The sequence below is a fragment of the Bos taurus genome, chromosome 3 (assembly GCF_002263795.3).
Source record: "Bos taurus isolate L1 Dominette 01449 registration number 42190680 breed Hereford chromosome 3, ARS-UCD2.0, whole genome shotgun sequence".
NCBI classification, from domain to species: domain Eukaryota; kingdom Metazoa; phylum Chordata; class Mammalia; order Artiodactyla; family Bovidae; genus Bos; species Bos taurus.
The window spans coordinates 27,658,758-27,679,266 of NC_037330.1; the positions used below are offsets into that span (position 1 = coordinate 27,658,758).

Genomic DNA, 20,509 nt, shown 5'->3' on the forward strand with positions numbered 1-20,509 from the left:
TGTGGGTCAATGCTGAAATTACGAAAGGAATTAACCACTGTGCAAGTCATGACCTGGGCACTAACCATCGATGAAGACTGGTACGCCCAAGCCCAACTGTGAATGGTCCACCCAGGAACCCCACCAAAGGAGCCCCTCAGTGACCAAGAACAAGCTCCCTCGACTTCTGTCCTACGGGTCGCCCTGACGTCAGTCCCCCGTTCTTTACCCGGGTGTCGTCCTCCCCAAGGTTTCCGGGGAGAACAGGAGTATCGCACACACACTGCAGAGACGCACAGTCAGATTTTGGTTCTGTCCTATGTGATGCGCGAGCTTGCACAAGTTCAACCTGCCAACGAAGGAAAGTGTCTCAAGAGTGGCTCAAAGCGTAAAGTCACGAGCCCCGGCAGTCGGTGACCTTGAAGACCTTGAAGGGAGTTCAGGGCAGAAAGTAGGAATGAGACTATCTATCCTCTGGGAAAACTGGCAGAACAGGACTTCAGACAAGATATTTTCAGGAGAAAGTTTTATGAACCCAATTTCTCACATCTTTTCATACTTAGAAAAGCACTAAAATCATTAAGAGATCATTTGCTCCTCGTGACTAGCAGCAACCTTCTACCAAGATGTGGGCTTAATTGCATGGACCCCCTTCGTCAAGTCATATACATGCTCACCCCCCAGCCCCCACCACCTCTTTGGAGCAGTTCCTCGGAGCTATCTGAGATGCTGTCTTCTGTGCGTTAGTTCTCAGGAAGCCCCAAATAAAAGTGAACTCATAGCCCCCATGCTGTGTGTTTTAATCAACAAACCTCTGAAAACCTCAGTTTTACCATCTATAAAATGGGGATAATAATCACACCACATAGATATTGGGATGTGAAATAATACATAGTAGCAATAATATTAACAAAAGCTATAATTATTGCTGTTACCATCAGCACTTGGCAAAGAATGGTGACTTGATTTGGTGAAGCAGAGTATGCGTTCCTTGGAGAAAGATGAAAAAGAAGCTTTTAACATACAATCAACCCCTCTTACCTTGCACAGTATTTCTCCTATTAACCTACTTAGCTAACAGAATCACATGCAGACTTCCTGTGGTCAGACTTCTGCCTTATCCATACCTCCCTAGGATAAGCCCTGGTTAATTCCTTGGAAGGGGAGGGAGGCTCCAGCCGTCCCAGAGACGCTTTCAGTGACAGCATCTCTAATCCCTAAGGCATAATCTATCATTACTGCTGCTGCTGCTGCTAAGTTGCTTCAGTCGTGTCCGACTCTGTGCGACCCCATAGACAGCAGTCCACCAGGCTCCCCCGTCCCTGGGATTCTCCAGGCAAGAACACTGGAGTGGGTTGCCATTTCCTTCTCCAAATCTATCATTACAATCTACTGCTAAATAAGAGTCCAGAAAGAGATGTGTTCTCATCAACACTGATGTTTTATTTTAACTGGGCAACTAGGGAAATGGCTAAGAGATTTTGTTTGTTTATCCAGAGATGTGTCTCACTGATAATCACTCTGCTCCCCACCCCAATGCGCAGAGCACTTTCTCAGTCATGTCAAACTCTTATGGCCCTATGGACTGTAACCCACCAGGCTCTTCTGTCCATGGAATTCTCCAGGCAAGAATACTGGAGTGGGTTGCCATTTCCTATTCCAGGGGATCTTCCCGACCCAGGGATCGACCCATGTCTCCTGCATCTCCTGCAATGGCAGGTGGATTCTTTACCACTGCGCCACCCAGAGACCCCAAAGAGTACCTTACCAAGTGCTTTATTATATGAAACTTGTTCAATCCCAATAATAACTCTATGTGGTATTATTGTTCCCATCTTATATATGAGGAAACTGAGGCTTATGGAGGTTGAGTGACTCCCCAGAGTTAGAATAAGGGGCAGAGTAGGGTGTGGACCCACTCTCTTGATTCAGACCCACTATGCTGCACCATTTGAAGAGCAAATGGAAGATTTTGTAGCCTAAGTATTCCTAATGCTCATTCTCACACCCTGAACTTGAACTACCAGAACTGCGGAATCTGCCTTTGAAGCTACTTCTAGAAGTCATGACTGGACCCTGACCTTGGAGAACACAAAGCAGTGTGCCCAACACTCTGGCCTGCCAAAGACAACCACTTCAAAAGGACTCACAGTGAGAAACAATAAGCGATTTGGGAGCGATTTCCCATGTGTCTGGTCAGTCTTAGAATGAGCTGTTTAGACTAAGTCTGGAATCACTGCTCCCCAGGGCCCCACCTCAGCCAGGCCAGACCGAGGCACCTCCTCTCCTCCCTCTGTCCCCACTTTCCCCAACTGCTCTCACATCTATCACTGTCCTGCCATTTGCCAAGTCACGTGCCCCCCTGACCCATCGATCTATTCACTGGGCCCACAGGTCAAATCCTGTGACAGCACAAATTCCACCGGCAATCAAAATTCTTTCACTGTGTGCCAATTCCTGCAGCCTGAACACTACTAGGGCCAGAAGCAGGCAGGGAACCACTCAGGGTTGGAAACAGCCTCCTGGGGGCCAGCCATCCCTCGACCTGACCCCAGTGGGCCTAGTCTGGTTTTTAAAGGGCCCAACAGTTCCCAAAGGAGAGGCAATTTCTACAATTCCCCTGGCAACAGCAGAGCTAAACCAGATAGCAACTATTACCTGATAACCCCCGGAAGGTTTCTCATCCTCCAAGACCGAAACCCTAAACCAGCGCTTTTCAAGATTTGAATGTACAGACAAGCCACCTGAGGTGCAGATTAAGTACAGATTCGCTGGCCCCACCCCCAGAGAAATAGTCTGGAGCAGAGAGACAACAGGAATCTGCCCTTTTCATCAGCACCCCCAGCTGATTAGGATGCAAGAAACTGCTCAAGGTTCTCCCACCCAAATGCTGCTCAGGGAGGAGGTAGGTGGGATAACTTGGAAATCGCCCTGTTTGTGAAATGCCCTGTATACGGCGAGGGCCTGATAATGGGAGCCGTGTGAGTGCAATGCTTAGCTATACAGTGTACAGTGTGGCTTCTACAATAAAACAGCATTAAGTGGATGAGGCTGGGAGTGGGACTCAGGACACTCTGCACTGGGTGCAGAACCAAGAGCTTTCCATATGCTGTCAAGTAAGGGGCCAATGGAAAGCTGACCCTATCAACTCAACGTGGGCTGCGCATCATGCTGGTCCTTGTTGAGGGAGCAAGGCCTGTTGCACAGCTTTTGTAAAAATCACTGGTCCTGAATGACTGCTCTGGGAAGGTGCCTGAGCCTGGACTACATAGAGAAGTCCAGCAAAAATGCTGCCATACAGCACTTTCCAGAATGCAGAGCTATGAGCCCAGTATGGCTGCCTCACTGCACTGGTACCCAAACGTTCATCCCCAGAGTGTTAACTGCTGTGATGTCAAGGACGTGCCAAGTACCTATGGGAGAGCCCCCCCTCCACACAGTGGTGAAGACCATCAGTTCACCATGTCTAAAAGAAACAGGAGACAAGGGGTAGGCTACCAAACCACTGAAAGGGTCTTTCAAACACAAGAGCACCGGGTGTCTTTCCAGCTCCACCTGAATTGTCTTGATCATCTACACACCTTTGCTGGGCAGGTGTGTCAGCCACAGGAATCCTTGTATCTTTATCTCTGAGCCTGTCTCCATGGAGCATCTGCCTGTACTGAGTAAAGATAAGTCAGGTTTGGGGGGGCAAGCAATAACACGTTGGAGGCCGGGCATCTGTCTGTACCTGCAGGTGTGTGCGTGTGCACATGTGTTTAGGCGATCCTAGAGCTGAGCTCTGGGAGGGTGCTGTCAAGTCTCTCTCACTCCAGTCAGAATCCCCACTGAGCCCCAGACCATTCCCACTTACGATCGGCATTTCCTGGGAAGATGATTTGGCTCTATTTCTGGTGTTTGTCTATTTCTATTTGGGGGAAAGCCGGCCGCACCGGTTACTCCTCCCTTTCCTTCTCTACCACCACCCACTACCTGTCCTTTCTCTCCACCGACTGCAGGGCCTGGCTGTCTGCTTCCTCTCGGGTGGGAGGGCTGGGCACGGCACAGACTGACTCTGAAGCGGCCTCGGAACAAAAGGACCACTCCCCCTATGCTCTGGCAGCCTCTTTTGGACAATGCATTTTACACATCAGGCCCAGGGCTGACCCTCCAGGCCTTTTTTCCCTACCAATTATTCCTGCTGCTCTCCACTGTGCATGGCCCAGGGAGAAAAGCAAGGCTTGCAAAGGAGCAAGAAATGGGGCCTGAAACCTGAGAGTCCCAACCAACCTCATAACTTCAGGCAAATAATGCTCTCTCTCTGCATCTCAGTGTTATCACCTATTGAACGGGGGTCCCCCTCCCACTGTTTAAGGGCTGCTGTGAGGATGGGCGACCATGACCCAGGATCTTAACAGGCACTCTCAGAGTGGTCGTCAACAGCACTGGAAGCTGCTGCACTGAGCTCAAGGAACTGCTGCTCTAAACCCGAGGGTTAGGTGAGGTCGGCTGGAGCCTGCGTCATTTTCCCAGCAGGTTAACTGGATACCCTCTGGAGAAGGCAGGTATCAAAAAACCAGACCACTAGCTTCTTTGTTGGAAAAAGTCATCTGTCATCTGCTTGGAACTCTGCCAGTACTCCACAGATGATCTCAGTGTCATCAAGCATATCAAGTTCGCTGCCCTTCATTATTCCTCTCTGAGAGTTCTACGAAGATTCCCAGACAGCACAGTCCCTCTCCTTTCCTACTCTGCCATTCAAATCGCTGAGCAAGGCAGCCTTCACAGGGATACTCCCCGCTGATACACTATCCTCTGCTGGGTCCAGGGCACGCCTTTGGAGGGCTACTATGACTGTTCAATACCATTTACACCCAGACAAAGGACCCCTGACACCTATCTACGGATTACAACCTCCACCCCACAGTCACTATGCCCTGTCATGGGAGTCATCTCAGCAGCTGCTGTTTTTCTAAAGACACCAGGGAGCGCATCTATATATCTCCAGTGGTCATCTCTCACCCAGAGCCCTCCTGAGTAGGCATTCAGCAACATCCCTGATTAAAGTATTAAAGGTCTCAGCTTGTATTATCACTCGCCTAGCGCTTTCTGCACGGGTCCAAGAAGGTACTCAGAGTTCTGCATGCTGTTTTCATGGAAAGTTATAGTCTCTTAAAGTTACCACAAGAGCACTACAGTATCAATTTCTGGGGGCCCCAAGGGGTGAGGGAACACAGAGCAATGAGTGTTGGGAGGGGACATGAGTGCAGGTGAAGGAGGCCAGAGATGGCTTGTCCTCGGAACCCTGCAAGACATCCCTGCTTTACCCATCTCCAAGCACCCAGAGAACCCCCGATTCCCACTCCGCTCCTCACAGTGGAGGACGGGGAAGCTTGGCACACTGACAGGGGAACTGCTTTTCCCGGTTAAGTTCAGAGATTGGATATTTTTAAACAGCTGTTTCTGGTATTTTAGAACGAATCTGATATGTTTACCCACTGATTGAAATTGGTGATTAAATTTTTCTCACCAGAGGGTTCCTGACTTTCCCAGGATCTGGGCTCTGGCCTCACTCAGCCGCACTTCTTTCTGTTTCCCGTGCTGACTAGAAAGTCTTGCCTGGGTTCCAGCACAAGCTCATTTACTTCTTTTCCCCAGATTGTTATGAGTGTAAGAGCAATACATGAAATTTAGAAAATAATGAAAGTTTAAAACACACACACAAACTGTTACCATTCACCATATCATAAGAATATATACCTATTATAATGAGCAAAGTTTTGAATCTTGGTTTTTAGTAACATGGCCTCATATAGATTTTCTCATGTCATTAATCTTCAAAGGTCTTTTACATTTTTATTCTATTTGTATTTTTAATCACAAAATGTATCTACTTTTAAAAGATTGAACAAGTGTAGAAAGATAAAGCATCTAAGTGCCCATCGGTCACCATCCTTCCCTGTGGAGGACCACTTGGGGCAGCTTGGACACTATCCTTCCAGACCTCTTTCTGCGTGTGTAGATCCATACGGACTCACAAATAAATAAGTCGATTAGATATATGTGGCATACTGCTGTTTCACAAAACAAAATCCTGCTCTGCGCTTAGCTGCCTGTAAGGGGAACTGCTCAGTCAGGGAAATACCACTACAATCACCATTCCCAGCTCTTCCCTGGGTCTGTGGACTGGGGTCAACTGGGGCCTTCAAATGTGGTGCTGAAATGCCAGGGCCATTGACAGCATAAATCCAGGCACTGGTGAGTGGCCTACGATGTGCCCTGTTAAATGCTCCAGAGGCATCATCCCATTTAATCCTCCCAACAGGCCTGTGAGGAGGGTACTGCTCTCCCCATTTGACAGATGAGGGCTCTAAGTAACAGGCAGCACTGCAACTGCATCAACCGCACTCTTCACTGGCCTGGCACTACCTCTTCATTCACTCATTTCCTCACCATTCTGCAGGTCTGTAACACGGCAGGCCCCAGGAACACCAGTGCAGACCTGTTCATTCTGTACAGAGGAGGGGAAATCTGGCCCCCCCCATTACCCAGGTCAGATGTCCAAAACCCAGGCCTGTTCACTGGGAAGACGAGTCAGAGACAGAGAAGTACGTGAGGCACCAGGCCAAGCCTGCCAACCTGCCACTTCAGTGGATAAACCCCACAAGCAAGGGCCTAATGGACCATGAGTCAGCAGCTCTGGGTAAGAAGCGACAAATTAACACTTTTTCTTTTTTTTAATAAAACTTTCACTTAGATTCTTGGTAAAGCTTTTGGGAGAACTGTCATCTTGGAGAAGTACTTAGAAATGAAAAACATTTCCACTGAAGGGAGCAACTTTAATTTAAAATCAATTGTGAGAAATGAAGGTCATCAACGGTAATGGTGGCTATAAAATGTAAATTGGCGGTGTAGTTCCTCCCAACACATGTTAAAAGGTTCTGAAAGCTCAGCTTCTCATGCACCAGTGGACTGAAACTCCAGTGCTGGCTGCCCCCCAGGGGGATTGGGAAAGTGAGTCCAGGAAGCCTGAGAAACCTGCAAATTCCGCCCCCAGAGGAAAAGTGGAACAAGCAAGAGCTTACATACCCTTGTCTGTGAGATTTTTTCGAATGACTTGAATAGTAAGAATATCCAGAATACGTGGATTCGGTATCCATAGCAATGGAGGGCTCGATCTCGCTGCGGGAGCAGGTACTGTTTCTCCTTAGAGGTAGAGAGAATTTCACCTACTGGACTCCTCAGACCTCAAAGGGCCTGGGAATCAAGGAGTCACTCTTCGACTGGAACAAATTCTGGGAAAATGAGAGAAACAAACAAAAAAGGTATCAACCTTCAAAGCCAACCTCGAGGAAGTTCAATTGGAAGATAAATAACAGTGGCAATCTCCACTCTGGGATCTCTGTTATGGAACACGTGAGCAAGGGTGAGGCTCCAGGGTGTTAAATGCTCTGCTCAGGTGTCTGGGAGGGGGACAGGTGGGTGGGGGCAAGCCACACCCCACTGCAGCAGCAGCAAACCGGAAGTGGGAGAGACCTGGCCCTGGGCCATCAGACCGGACACAGCCCGGTCTGCCGGGCTTCCAGGCCTGAGACACCCTGTCCAGCCCCCACTGTCAGCGTGGCCGTTACAAAACAACACCCAGGGAAGCAGCCTGTAAGCCATTTGCTCACAGTTTCCGAAAGCCAATGGAAAAAAAAAAAAAGTTCTCAATTCTTTAATCCAGGAATGCAAACTTCTAGAATTTCTCTTTTTAAAAGAAAAACTATTATTATCACATTGCCTATAATAGTGAAAAGCTAGAAACACTCTCAATGCTCCCCAGAAGGAGGAACTGGTAAGGGAAACATGATTCATTCACCCAAAGAGGTATCATTGTTGCTGTTTAGTCGCTAAGTCATATCCGACTCTTCTGTGACTCCATGGACCACAGCCCCCCAGGCTCCTCTGTCCAATACATTTCCCAGGAAAGCCTACTGGAGTGGGTTGCCGTTTCCTTCTCCAGGGAATCTTCCCAATCCAGGAAACAAACCCTCATCTCCTGCACTGGCAGGCGGATTCTTTACCAGTGAAACCCCAAGGAAGCCCAAAGAAATATCATAAAGCTGTTTAAAATGATAATTACAAAGAATGGAAGTTTGTATGATCTAGTGATAAATTTTAAAAGCAGGCTACAGGACTTCCCTAGTGGTACAGTGGCTAGGACTCCACACTCCCAACACAGGAGGCCCAGGTTCACTCCCTGGTTGGGAAACTAAGATCCCACATACCGCAATTAAAGATCCCATGTGCCACAAATGAGACTCAATGCAGCCAAAGAAATACATTAAAAAAAAAAAAAAAAAAAGCAGGCTACATATAGCATTGTAGACAGACTTTGAAATCTACACTTCAGTTACAATTACAGAGGATGAGATGGTTAGACAGCATCACTGACTCAATGAACATGAACTTGAGCAAACTCCAGGAGAGAGTGAAGGACAGAGAAGCCTGGTATGCTGCAGTCCATGGGGGTCACAAAGAGTCGGACACGATGGAGCGACTGGATGACAACAAGACTGCTTGTGTAAGGACGAGGATGAGGGAACATCAGAAAACGAAAGCAGGTGGTTTGTTTGTTGCAGGCTCCTGGGTCTTTTGCCACACTTTCATTAGACACTGCTATGCAATAAAAATAAATTGGAAACATTTCCAAGTACATTCCTGAGCCCCACATGTTAAAAACCTTTACTTTAAGACAAAAAGGAGCTCTACACCCCTCATTCCAGACCTGGTCTCCGCCCCTCAGGGCTCCTCCTTCCAGTGACCCTCATGAGCTGACACTGCAAACAGAGCCAGTGAGATAAGTGTGAGGGAAAAAACAAAGAGGCTGCAAATACTATCACTACCCTCAGCTGGGGGCTTCCCTGGTGGCTCAGCTGGTAAAGAATCAGCCTGCAATGAGGGAGACCTGGGTTTGACCCCTGGGATGGGAAGATCCCCAGGAGGAGGGCATGGCAACCCACTCCAATATTCGTGCCTGGAGATTCCCCATGGACAGAGGAACCTGGACGTGACTGAAGTGACTTAGCATGCACAGAGAAGTCAGCATCTGTAAAATGTGAATAAAAGGGCTCATGTGAGAAACAAACAAGCTATAACTGTGATTGCACCCAGAACCACTCTGATGTGCCAGATAAAGGGCAGTTACGGTTCTCAGGACTCCTGTGAGAGTCCTCAACCCAGCGGCTCTCCATGTGTCTCTCAGTAAGAGAAAGGCTGGGAAAGGAGCAGGCCAGAGTGAGTACCTGTGCTCACCTGCCCACCAAGGCTCACTTGCAGCCAGACAGCACCAGACCACATCCCAGGTCAGCCCAGGGCTTACTAACCCCCTTGGAATCTCAGGCTCCTCATCCATAAAGTGGAAATAAAGTGGCCTATTTTGTGAGGTGACTGTAAAGAATCAGTGTGGGGAAAAAACCCCACCGTGGGCATTTTAAAAATACTTTTGCTCTTGGACCCACCCTCCTTTTGCAGAAGACTTCAAGAATCAGCTCAGCTTTTTTTTCTCCCTACTCTGCCTCTCAGCAGGTTCAGTAACAATTTCGATGAGCTTTCAGCACCTCAGACTCTCACTTCCTTTCTGCTTCCTTGGTGCTTGTTCTGCTTCATACCTGCCAGACATCAGCCTTATAAGGTCAGCCAAAATCTCCAGACCTGCCCTTGAATAAGCCTCTTTCCCCGAAGGCCTTTCAGCCAGCTCTCTTAACCTGCAGGTTCTCATACCAGAAACCTGACTGCCATCTCCTACATTCTGAACTGACCATCCACAATGTCTACGCTTTTTTTTTGCCCTTCAACCCGTAACTCTCGAGTCTCCTTTCCATGCCAGCTTCTAGCTATTTCCGGCTAAATGCTGCCGAGGTGTCTCAGAGGCAGGCACCCCAGGCTCCAAAGACCTGGGCTGATCCTATTCACATTCCCTGGCCATGACACAGCGTGACAGACGCTCCCCTCTGTGAATTTACCTCCCCTCAGTTTAAAAAAAAAAAGAGAGAGAGAGACTTAATGCAGTCTCTTCCTAGGGTTGTTGTAAGCATCGATTTACAATTTATTTTGGAAACTCACAAAATAAAGTCTCTGGCACATGCTAACCCAAGTTTTATTCCCCTGTCCTTCTGCAAAAGGACGTCATCCTTCATCGTCATTAAAACCTCCAGCCGTCCAGTAAAGCAACTCCGGGCATGTCCCACAGAGGAAATCACGGGCTCCCAAGTGCCCTTAGGGGGAGGGCTTCACCTCCAGTCTACCAGCTGCCCTTGTCTGGTTTCTCTCCAGACAATACCTGCCCATACTTACCAAAGGGGTGATCTGTAGATCCTGCCATCCCCTCCCTCTTGTCACCCCAATTCTCTACCCTCGACACTCCACTGAAACAGCTCTAAGTTGGCCACCGATTGTTGCTGTTGTTCAGTCACTAAGTTGTGTCTAACTCTTTGTGACCCCATGGACTGTAGCGTGCCAGGCTCCTCTGCCCTCCACTATCTCCCTGAGTTTGCTCAAACTCATGTCCATTGAGTTGGTGATGCTATCTGTGATGCCACAGTTTGCCATGGGCCAGATCCAAAGGTCCCCTCCTTGCTCTCCTTCCCCCGACCTTCTTACGCCATGTACTCATTCATCCGCCTCCATGTTTAGTGGGGCTATGAGAGACCGACTAGGTGATGCTGGGGCACAGCAATGATAGCAGTCCACGGTACACGGCTGTCCTCATGGAGCTCTCTGCTGCCTGTCCTCCTCCAAGGCAACAATGTTTATGCTACTACTTCTCCCATGCACCTTCCCCTCTCCCCCATCACCCCTTAAGTCTCAAAACTTGCCCATTATGGGACTTCCCTGCTGATCCAGTGGTTAAAACTCTAAGCTTCAATGTAGGGGCTCAGGTTCGATACCTGGTCAAGGAACAAAAATCCCATTTGCTACAGGGCACAGCCAAAAAAAAAAAAAAAAAATCTCTCCCATCATTCTCTTCCATCTATGGATTTACTCTAGGATAAGCTCCTGGGATGCAATGAACATAAGAGGTACCCAACAGATACTTACTGGAAAGTATAAAGGATAAATCCCCAGTGCACATTTCCTACTTGTTTTCCAGGCGGTGCAGTAGTAAAGAATCTGCCTGCCAATGCAGGAGATGCAGGAGACTCGGGTTCGATCCCTGGGCCTGGGCCGGGAAGAATTCCTGGAGTAGGAAATGGCAACTCACTCTAGTATTCTTGCCTGGAAAGAGAAGCCTGGTAGGGTACAGCTTATGGGGTCACAAAGAGTTGGACACAACTCAGCAACTGAACACACACACACTCGCATTTCCTACTTAGACCCCTCTTGCTCTACTTGGGATTATCATCACCCCCAAGATGCTCTCCAGTGCTCCGGCCTATTCTTTTCAATTTCCTTCACCAGAGTTATACAGTCACCCTACCGACCCTACCAGTCCATTCTGAAGGAGATCAGCCCTGGGATTTCTTTGGAGGGAATGATGCTGAAGCTGAAACTCCAGTACTTTGGTCACCTCATGTGAAGAGTTCACTCGTCGGAAAAGACTCTGATGCTGGGAGGGATTGGGGGCAGGAGGAGAAGGGGACAGCAGAAGATGAGATGGCTGGATGGCATCACTGACTCGATGGATGTGAGTCTGAGTGAACTCCGGGAGTTGGTGATGGACAGGGAGGCCTGGCGTGCTGCAATTCATGGGGTCGCAAAGAGTCGGACACGACTGAGCGACCGAACTGAACTGAACTAACCCTACAGAGCCAACCCAGCACCATTTTCATAACTTCCTCTCCTCTCATCCCACATATTTCACTGTCATTAAGTGCCTCTGTCCCCTGGGATCCACCCTTCGCTCTTCTGGTTCTCAGCCACCCGCTTCCTCCAGGCTCTGGGGACACAGGGCTAAACTATTACAAAGCCTGCAGGTTTCCTCACAGAATCCAGGCTCTACAGAGCTTGGGCCCCTTCTACATCACAGTTTCTATCAGAGCTATCAATTTTTTTCAAGATCTCAGTCAGGATTAAGAAGCAGCAGCCAAAGGCAAACGGACAAAATCCAGAGTGAACTCATTTCAAAAGCCAACATAAGAGCTTCGGTATGGTTAACAGAAAAACACATCCTGAAGCTTATCTTTGCAGCAATGCATTTAGAAGATAGTTCCCTTGTATGCACAAGAAATTAGCAGACCTCAGATAAGGTCAGAGGGGGATGCCTTATCGGGAAGATAAAGTAATGAAAAGGGATCGGGTTCCCTGGGTAATAAACCAATAAGCTGTGCACTGGCCTGAATGGGATAGGGTCATAAAAAGGTGTAAATGTGGATCCTTGGAATGTACAACTGTGCCTCCATCATGCTGACCCCCGACAAGATCCAGACTCTGGCTGGCCCTGACTGGGCAGCAGCCAGAGCGGTCTCTCAGGTCACAATGTGGACATTGTTTCCTTGCTTGAAACCCTTCCATGGCGTTCTGCTACGCTTCAAATAAAACACAAAACCTTTCACTTGGTTGGCCAGGCCCTGCCCACATCTCCTTCTTGGCCTTTCTTCTCTTTCTAAGGTCCTCTAAGGCAGCAGTCCCCAACCTTTTTGGCATCAGGGACTGGTTTCATGGAAGACAAGTTTTCCACGGAACTGGGGCAGGGTTGCTTGCAGGATGGTTCAAGAGCATGACGTCTATGGTGCACATTATTTCTATTACTATTTCACATTATACTCTATTACTATTACATCAGCTCCAACTCAGGTCATCAGGCATTAGATCCCAGAGTTCAGGGACCCCTGCTCTAAGGCACCATGCCTTTCTGCAGCCTCAGTGTATACACTCTACTGACTCTTCACCTACCTCATTCCACCCAGTTCCTACCCATCCCTCTCAAATGAAATACGACTTCTTTCAAGAAGCCTTTCCTGAACCTCCAGTCTCAGCTCCCTGTACTTCTTGACATCCTGGTTTTCAGTTACACGGGGATTGGCTCCTGGAGAGACAGGAAGCTCCACAAGGGCGGGGCCTCTTTCATGACTGTCTCTTCAACCCCTGGAGCACACCAGGCTCTCAGTAATGCACACTGAGTGAAGGAAGGGTTCTGGTGGCAGATATCAAGATGTGGAGGCCACAGACTTATGCAGAAGAAACCTTAGAGGTCATCTATTTTAAATCCTCAATTTTACAACAGAGGGAAAAGATGCAGAGATTAGATTCCACAGTGACAGCTGAACCACCGAGAGTGGAGGTGCCCTGCTGCTCACACAAGTCTCTCTCACCAGCAAAGGTTATATTCCAGATACATTGAGTAAGAATCAGCATTAGTTCTCTGCCTCCCCCTCCTGTCACTTATCCCTTCCAGGAACTGGAGGCTAACAACAGGATAGGGCTCAGCGCTCATCAGGTCACATCTCAGTGGGGCAGGAGGGCAGCATCGTAAATCTGGAATTCCCCGGCAACAACATCAGAGAATCTTCTTCACCACCCTTTGTTAAAAGCAAAATCGGGATCAGTGGTTTCGAAGTGTGTGTGTGTGTTCAGCCGATCAGTCATGTCTGACTCTGCAACCACATGGACTGTAGCTTGCCAGGCTCCTCTGTCCATGTCAAGAATATTGGAGTGGGTTTGCCATCTCCTACTCCGTGGGATCTTCCCGACCCAGGCATAGAACCTGAGTCTCTCATGTCTCCTGCATGGGCAGACTCAGAAGAAACTGAGTCGGAGTCCATCTCCTGCATGGGATTCTTTATCTGCTTCTAAAGCCACGTTCACTTACATAAAATATACGTGACTCCTACTTAAAAGGAAAACACAGTGTTCAGAAAATCATAAGAGGGAAATAATATGCTATGGTAATGACAGTGGTAAACATAAGCTAACCTTCTCAGAAAAGGAAATTATAAAAACATCAACAGCTCTGCCTAGAGCTATTAAGTAATTAAGCGAACCTGGGTTTGGACGGTTACCTTGCAAGGGGTACAAAGACACACGCTGAATTTAAAGAGCCTTTCTGCTCCTTCTGCACTGGATGTATTTCCAAGGGAAAGAGGTTTCTGCTGCAACTGTGTTTACATATAATGTGTGCATTACTTTGAATATTTTGTTTTTATCATATACAGAATTCTAAAGGATTTATGGCACTTATAATTTTTATTGTTTTCAAGCTAACATTTTTCTCAAGGTACCCATTTTTAATTACTCAAGAGGAAAAGGGTAATTTAGATATTTTGTTCAGAGTAACTTTTCTTTTACAGAGGATAAGCCATGAGCACACGTTCTGCAGTTAGATCGTTACTGCTCAAATCCTGGCTCTGTTCCTTATCCGCTATGTGACCTCAGATTAAGTTACTTAACCTTTTTGTGCCTGTTTCCCTAATTATAACAACAGAATTATATTTTGCTTAACTTATAGGCTCAAGGTGGGTTAAATGAGATCATTCGTAATCTTTCAGACTAGTGCCTGGTACAGGATAGGTATTCAGTTCAGTTCAGTCACTCAGTCGTGTCCCACTCTTTGCGACCCTGTGGACTGCAGCACGCCAGGCCTCCCTGTCCATCACCAACTCCCGGAGTTCACCCAAACTCATGTGCACAGAGTCGGTGATGCCATCCAGCCATCTCATCCTCTGTCGCCCCCTTCTCCTCCTGCCCCCAATCCCTCCCAGTATCAGGGTCTTTTCCAATGAGTCAACTCTTTGATAGGTATTACTACTTAGTAATAGGGACTTCCCTGGTGGCTCAGACAGTAAAAGCATCTGCCTACAATGCGGGAGACCTGGGTTGGGAAGATCCCCTGGAGAAGGAAATGGCAGCCCACTCCAGTATTGTTGCCTGGAAAATCCCATAGACAGAGGAGCCTGGCAGGCTGTAGTCTATGGGGTCGCAAAGAATCGGACACGATTGAGTGACTTCACTTTCACTTAGTAAATCTAAATTCCTTCCATTGGAAAGAAAACTTTTATAAGGCACATGACTTATGTATCATTTTCATTAAACTTATGTATATGTTTTTGGTCCATTTGAGTCTACCTTTAGTGTTAGTGCTGTCGTGTCCAGCTCTTTGTGACCTCATGGACAGTAGCACCAGGCTCCTCTGTCCATGGGAATTCTCCAGGCAAGAATAGTGGAGTGGGTTGTCATTCCCTTCTCCATGGAATTTTCCCAACCCAGGGATCGAACTCAGGTCTCCTGTATTGCAGGCAGATTCTTTACCATCTGAGCCATCTACCTTTAATGGATACCATTAGCTACAGTTAACTAATTTATTGATTTCCATTCTGTTCCTTGTAGGTCTTCTTTTACTGTTCCCAGGTTGGAAGTGAATATCAGAGAAAACTGTGTTTTATTGGGTTTATCTGGAGAAACTCACGGTTGTAAGGGAGGGCAGGAAGAACTATTTTACTGAACTTGTGGTCTATAAACCATAACACATCATCCAGGTCACCGATGTGGGAATCGAGGGACTGGTGTATTTGCAACAAACCCAGTGATTCTTCAACAGGGCTCTTACAAAAAAGTGATTCTGGACCACTATTCACAAGGAAAGAAAATGTCAACCTCACTATACCTGTCTTGCCAATGATTTCAACTCACCTTCTTCAAATAATTGCTCTTGGCTCCAGTCATCAATTACCTCTGAAACACTCCCAGCAGCTGGGTATAAATTTCTGCAGAGCTGTGAATGGTTAATATGTCCGGAATTCTTACAATGTATATTTGTTTTCAAGTGACCCCTTGTCCCCTGCCAGATTTTTAAGCTTCAGAAAAATACATTTTGTAAGTATTTACTACCTCCTCTGTAAATCCAGTGGTGCCAGGTCCAGTGACTGCTATCCAGTAAGTGGGATTCAGAAGGGACTGGATTCAGTGGGATGGAAACACACTGCAGCGGAACACACATGTACCTTTTCATCAGGCTTCAGGTGAGCCCAAAGCCACGACCAGAAACATGGGCCAGCCCCATGTCCACCTAATCCTGTCGTGTCCACCTTCTGGAAAATGGCATAGGCTCTAATCATATACCCATACCCAGCTAGTCTCCTAACCACAGCTAGTTCACTTTATAGAGAGAAGATGGCCATAAATAATCTAATGGCTCAAAGTTAGTCGAGTGCCTCTGATGTGTCAGGAATTGCTTTCAGTCATTTGCATGTTATATTTCACTTAATCCTCAGAACATGACTTATATGGAAGAAAAAAATACTAATTTTCTGTTACAGTTAAGAAAACCAGTCACACACCTGGTAAATGCTGGAGCTGGGCCTTGGACTCTTGAGAGTCTAACTCCAGAACCTGCTCTTAACTATAGAAACTATACAGCAATGTAGTAATTATCAGAATTGCTTATTTTCAGATAGGAGGAGGGTAGGCAACAATCATAAACTGTCCCAAACCACACATAACCTACAAAGATTTCTGCAATTTCAACTCCTATTCACAGGTTGTGTCCCAAGCACTGTGGAAGGTACGGGAAAAAAGAAATGAATCTGAAATAGTTCTAACTGCTGTGGAGCTCACAGCCCAAAGGTGGAAACTGCCTTTTCAAATACAATCTGATAGGCGCCTGTGCAAACCAACTCCTCCTGAGGTCTGGAGTCACAACCAGGGTGTGTGTGTATATTGGGGGATGGAGAGTACCTTCCTCATTCAACACTTGTTCAATCTCCAATGGGACCAGGGTGACAAGGCACTGAGGCCTGGTCAGGACACTTTCCTTTATGGTCTCACCCTTTCGCTCAAATACACAAGGCGATAAAACACGTACTGCCTGGCAAGCCGTCCTTACAAATATGCCATTCTTAAAATTCTCCCATTTTACTTACAAATTAAGTTGCAGCCAAGTCACACTGCCAACACTGTAACAGTGGAAGTTTCACACTAGCTGTTTCACTAATTATACTGAGAGACACCAAAGTCTGGGAATGCTAAAAGCTCATGGGGTAGGTGAAGAGTGTTATTTCTTTGAACTGGAGAATAAACAGTTTCCTCCCACAAATCAAAGCCCCAACTATATCACATTGATTTAATTCAACTCTAAAAACTCTAATTAGTGGTTTCATAAAATGACTAATTACATCTCCCTGGATTCAGACAGTTTCTGCCATCTCACTTAAAGAGCCTAGGAGCTGTGTAATCAAACAACCCACCCACTGGAAGGAGAATGCTAATTAGCATTGTTGATTGGTGACACAAGTTATAATATTTTTCCAGCAACCTTGTAAAATTTATAAACACATCAGTGAAAACGCCAGATTCTTTACAGCTTGCTAGCTTTTGGAATAAGTCTCTAAAAATACATGCATTTCCAACCACAGCCCCCTCAAAGGGGTTTAACAAAATGCACGTGTCAGCTACACAATCATCATCATAAAGCGCTCTAACGTCTCTTCACGAGCAGCTAAACGAGCTCACAACACCTTCTGGGGTGGGCCTTTTACCTGGTTTGAAGCTGTGAAAACTGAGCCACGGATTTCTCGGCTCCAAGTCTCACTAGCTCATCTCCCGGCCGCCAGGCCGCGGCTCCGCCCCACTCCTGCCTCCGCCACCGACGCGTTTAAATTTTTACAAAGCTTCACACTTCTCTGGACGCGTTTGCTTGGGGCAGTTCAAAGCCTGTAGGAGGAAATGAGGTCCTGCCCGTGGCGAAGGCTGCCCCGGTGCAGAGAGATCGCCTCCAACCGGGACGCCTCGGGCAGAGACTTGCCGGACACCTCCTGCTCCACCCCGGCGTTTTTGAAAGTAAACTCCTACCTGCCTGTTGCGCTCTCTGAAGCGCAACCGGACTCGCGCCCCCGCCTCCCCCCGGCCTCCTGGGCCGGTTCCATTCTGTAAGGGAGGTGGAAACACAGGCCAGCTCTGTGCTGATTTCTGGCCCTGGGTCGGGCGGGCCCCTGGGCGCAAGAGGTTCCCGGGTTGAGCTCCGCAGCGGGGTGGGAACCACGGAGCGCGCCCGGCTCCCGGGGAGCGCAGAGCGCCCCGGCCCCCGCCTCGCACGGCGGGTTCCTCCGCCCGGGTGCCTGTACGAATGCTCGGCCACTCCCTGCTGGCCGGACGCGCACCCCAAAGTACAGCCTGGGAGAAGGGAGCGTCCGAGGCGTGAGAAGGGAATGCCCGGACCGAGAAAGTGGGGTGCGCGGGGAGCGGAGCGGGAGGGGCGCACCACGCGCGGATGGGAGAGGACTGGGGTCCCGGGAAGCACGGCTCCCGCTGCGGTCCGTGGGAGGGGAGGGGGCTCCCGGCCAGAGGCAGGGGGAGGGCAGTGAACAGGGGTCGGAGTCCCGGGTGGGGCTGCGGGAGGAGGACGCAGGGGCTAACGGGGTCCCAGGTTCGGGTGGGGGCGCCTTCCCGCGGAAGGTCTGCACCCCGCGCCTGCCGCTCAGCCGCGGCCAGCCTCCGGCGGGACTCACCTCCGCGCCGGCCGTGCGGGCGCCGCGGCCCGCAGTCTCGGCTCGCAGCGGCCCCGGCTCTGCGGCCTGCGCTGGGCTCCTGTAGAGGCAGAGCCCCGCCGCCGCCGCCGCCGCCGCCGCCGCCGCACTGCTGCTTTCCGCTTCCTGTCCCGGCGCCGCCCCGCAGCCCGAGCCCAGCCCTGCGAGCCCGGCGCGGCCGCGAGCCAAGAGCAGCGAGCGCGGCCGGCCGCGCGGCGGGCCCAGCCCACCTGCAGCGGAGGGCGGGGCCGGGCCGGAGTCTCCCCAACCCCCAGGAGACCGGCGCCCGGAACACACACACACACGCCCACGCACACACGCACACACCCTCGCACAAGCACACTCGTTCTCACACAGACCCCAGGGGCTGACCTTCCCCCGCCCCCCCAACACACACACACACACATTCACACATCCCAGACACATGGTCAGAGATTGACCCCTACCCAGTTGCTCAAGGGTTTGCCTGATGGGTCCGAGGGTAAAGAATCCGCCTGCAATGAGGGGGACCTGGGTTCGATTCCTGGGTTGGGAAGATCCCCTGGAGGAGGGCATGGCAACCCACTCCAGTATTCTTGCCTGGAGAATCCCCATGGACAGAGGAGCCTGGTGGGCTACAGTCCATGGAGTCGCAGAGAGTCGAACTGAAAAACTAAGCACAACACTTGCTCAAGCTCACACCCTCACGCACACACAGACTCACAATCATACACAAAAATTCAAGCCCATTTGTGCACACTGGAGCCCCAACACATGTATATTTGCATAGCAGCCCAGGGACTGAACCGCCCCCCTCCACACACATATACTCACTTAAATACACATATTCCAAGAATTAGCCCACAAATATCCATATATGCACACATCTCAAAAAACATACACACTCACACTTAAACTCACACATAGCCCAGGAAACAACCCCACATGTAACCATACACACCCAGACCCTCTATGGGCCCCCAAAGCTAACTCTACCCCTCCCCCTCCATTTAACAGAGTGGTGACTGCCCCCCAACCCCAGTCTCCTAGAAAATACTAGAAGAGCACACCTCTGAAGGCAGGCAGCCCCAGGTTCCAGACCTGATTCAACCAGGTCTGTTTCTAAGTCTTTGTTTCCCTGTCTGAAAAGCAGAGACAATGATAAAGCCAGCCTTGCAGGATAGTGGTGAGGATTATGAAAAGTGGCTGGTCCCTGGAGGCACTACACAGTTGCCAACTATTCAGAAGAACATTTACACTCTTCTTACTTAGTTGTCTGGTGTGGGTGGATAGGGTCAGGGGTCCATGTGGAGAGTCCAGAATCTGGCTGGGACCCACAGCAGTTTACATGGCAGTGCTTGCCAGTAGAGGTGGTGTCTAACGAAGCAGCGTGGGCAGTTGGGTGGTGAAACACACCCATGCTGAACTAGCCTTAGTTGTGGAACTTCAGCCTCTAAAACCCTCACTCTCCCCTTGCCACCTCTTCCCCATCCTCCCCAACCCCCTTTTTCTCTCCTATACATATTTCTTGAGGACATAATATGTTCCGTGTAGGTGATCTTCGCACAGCCCACCAGCCCTAATGTGCACTCTAAGGGGTGTAAGGCGTCAACCACCGCCCCCCACCCCCAACCTCCTACCTGTCTCCTGAGGGCAGCCAGCTTCCTAGGGGTAAATCCTGTTGTCTATCCACCTAAATCAGTGCTCAGGGGCAGAAATGTAGAGCTTTGTAAAAACGTGTCTCTTTCATCTTTAAAATGTAGACCCTTCAAAGTTGCAACAGGCCAGGGATCTCCAGTTCTAGTTATGATACACCTGAATAGCCCCCATGTGAGCTACAGATCCTCAATGGATTCCCATGAAAAGCGGTTTTAATTCACATTGGAGTGTTATGTCTAGCTATCTTACCATGTGGATGCTTTTGTGGCAAAGAGGGGTAGTGCAAAATAAACCCTTTTTAAAGATAAATTCACCTATAAATGCCATCTACTGCTTGTTTTTATCTAAACATCCCAAGTATTCAAGTTGAAAAAATTCTCAGGAACTGAATTTTCTGTGTAATCCAGCTCCCATTATCTGTTACAAAGTGGGTCAGCCATATCCTAGGGTCTGGTTAGCAGGCTTATTCAGCT

At 48.9% G+C, this 20,509-nt stretch overlaps 1 protein-coding gene across 5 annotated transcripts in view; it reads right to left on the reverse strand.

Moving 5' to 3' along the window:
* The window catches only part of VANGL1 (VANGL planar cell polarity protein 1), a 59,762-nt gene extending 41,236 nt beyond the window's left edge, over positions 1-18,526 (reverse strand). For 2 of the 5 annotated variants that reach the window (XM_024988011.2, XM_024987996.2), the window contains exons 1-3: positions 18,381-18,526; positions 17,412-17,586; positions 7,048-7,253 (exon numbers count right to left, since the gene is read on the reverse strand). In XM_024988011.2, coding sequence (XP_024843779.1) covers positions 7,048-7,118 — 71 coding nt within the window. In that variant the 5' untranslated portion in view covers positions 7,119-7,253; positions 17,412-17,586; positions 18,381-18,526. Of the gene's footprint in view, positions 1-7,047; positions 7,254-15,567; positions 15,650-17,411; positions 17,587-18,380 lie in introns of those variants that run through there. The other 3 variants (XM_024988016.2, XM_024988007.2, NM_001205743.1) reach the window with 2 other exon arrangements.
* Between the last annotated feature and the right edge of the window lie 1,983 nt (positions 18,527-20,509).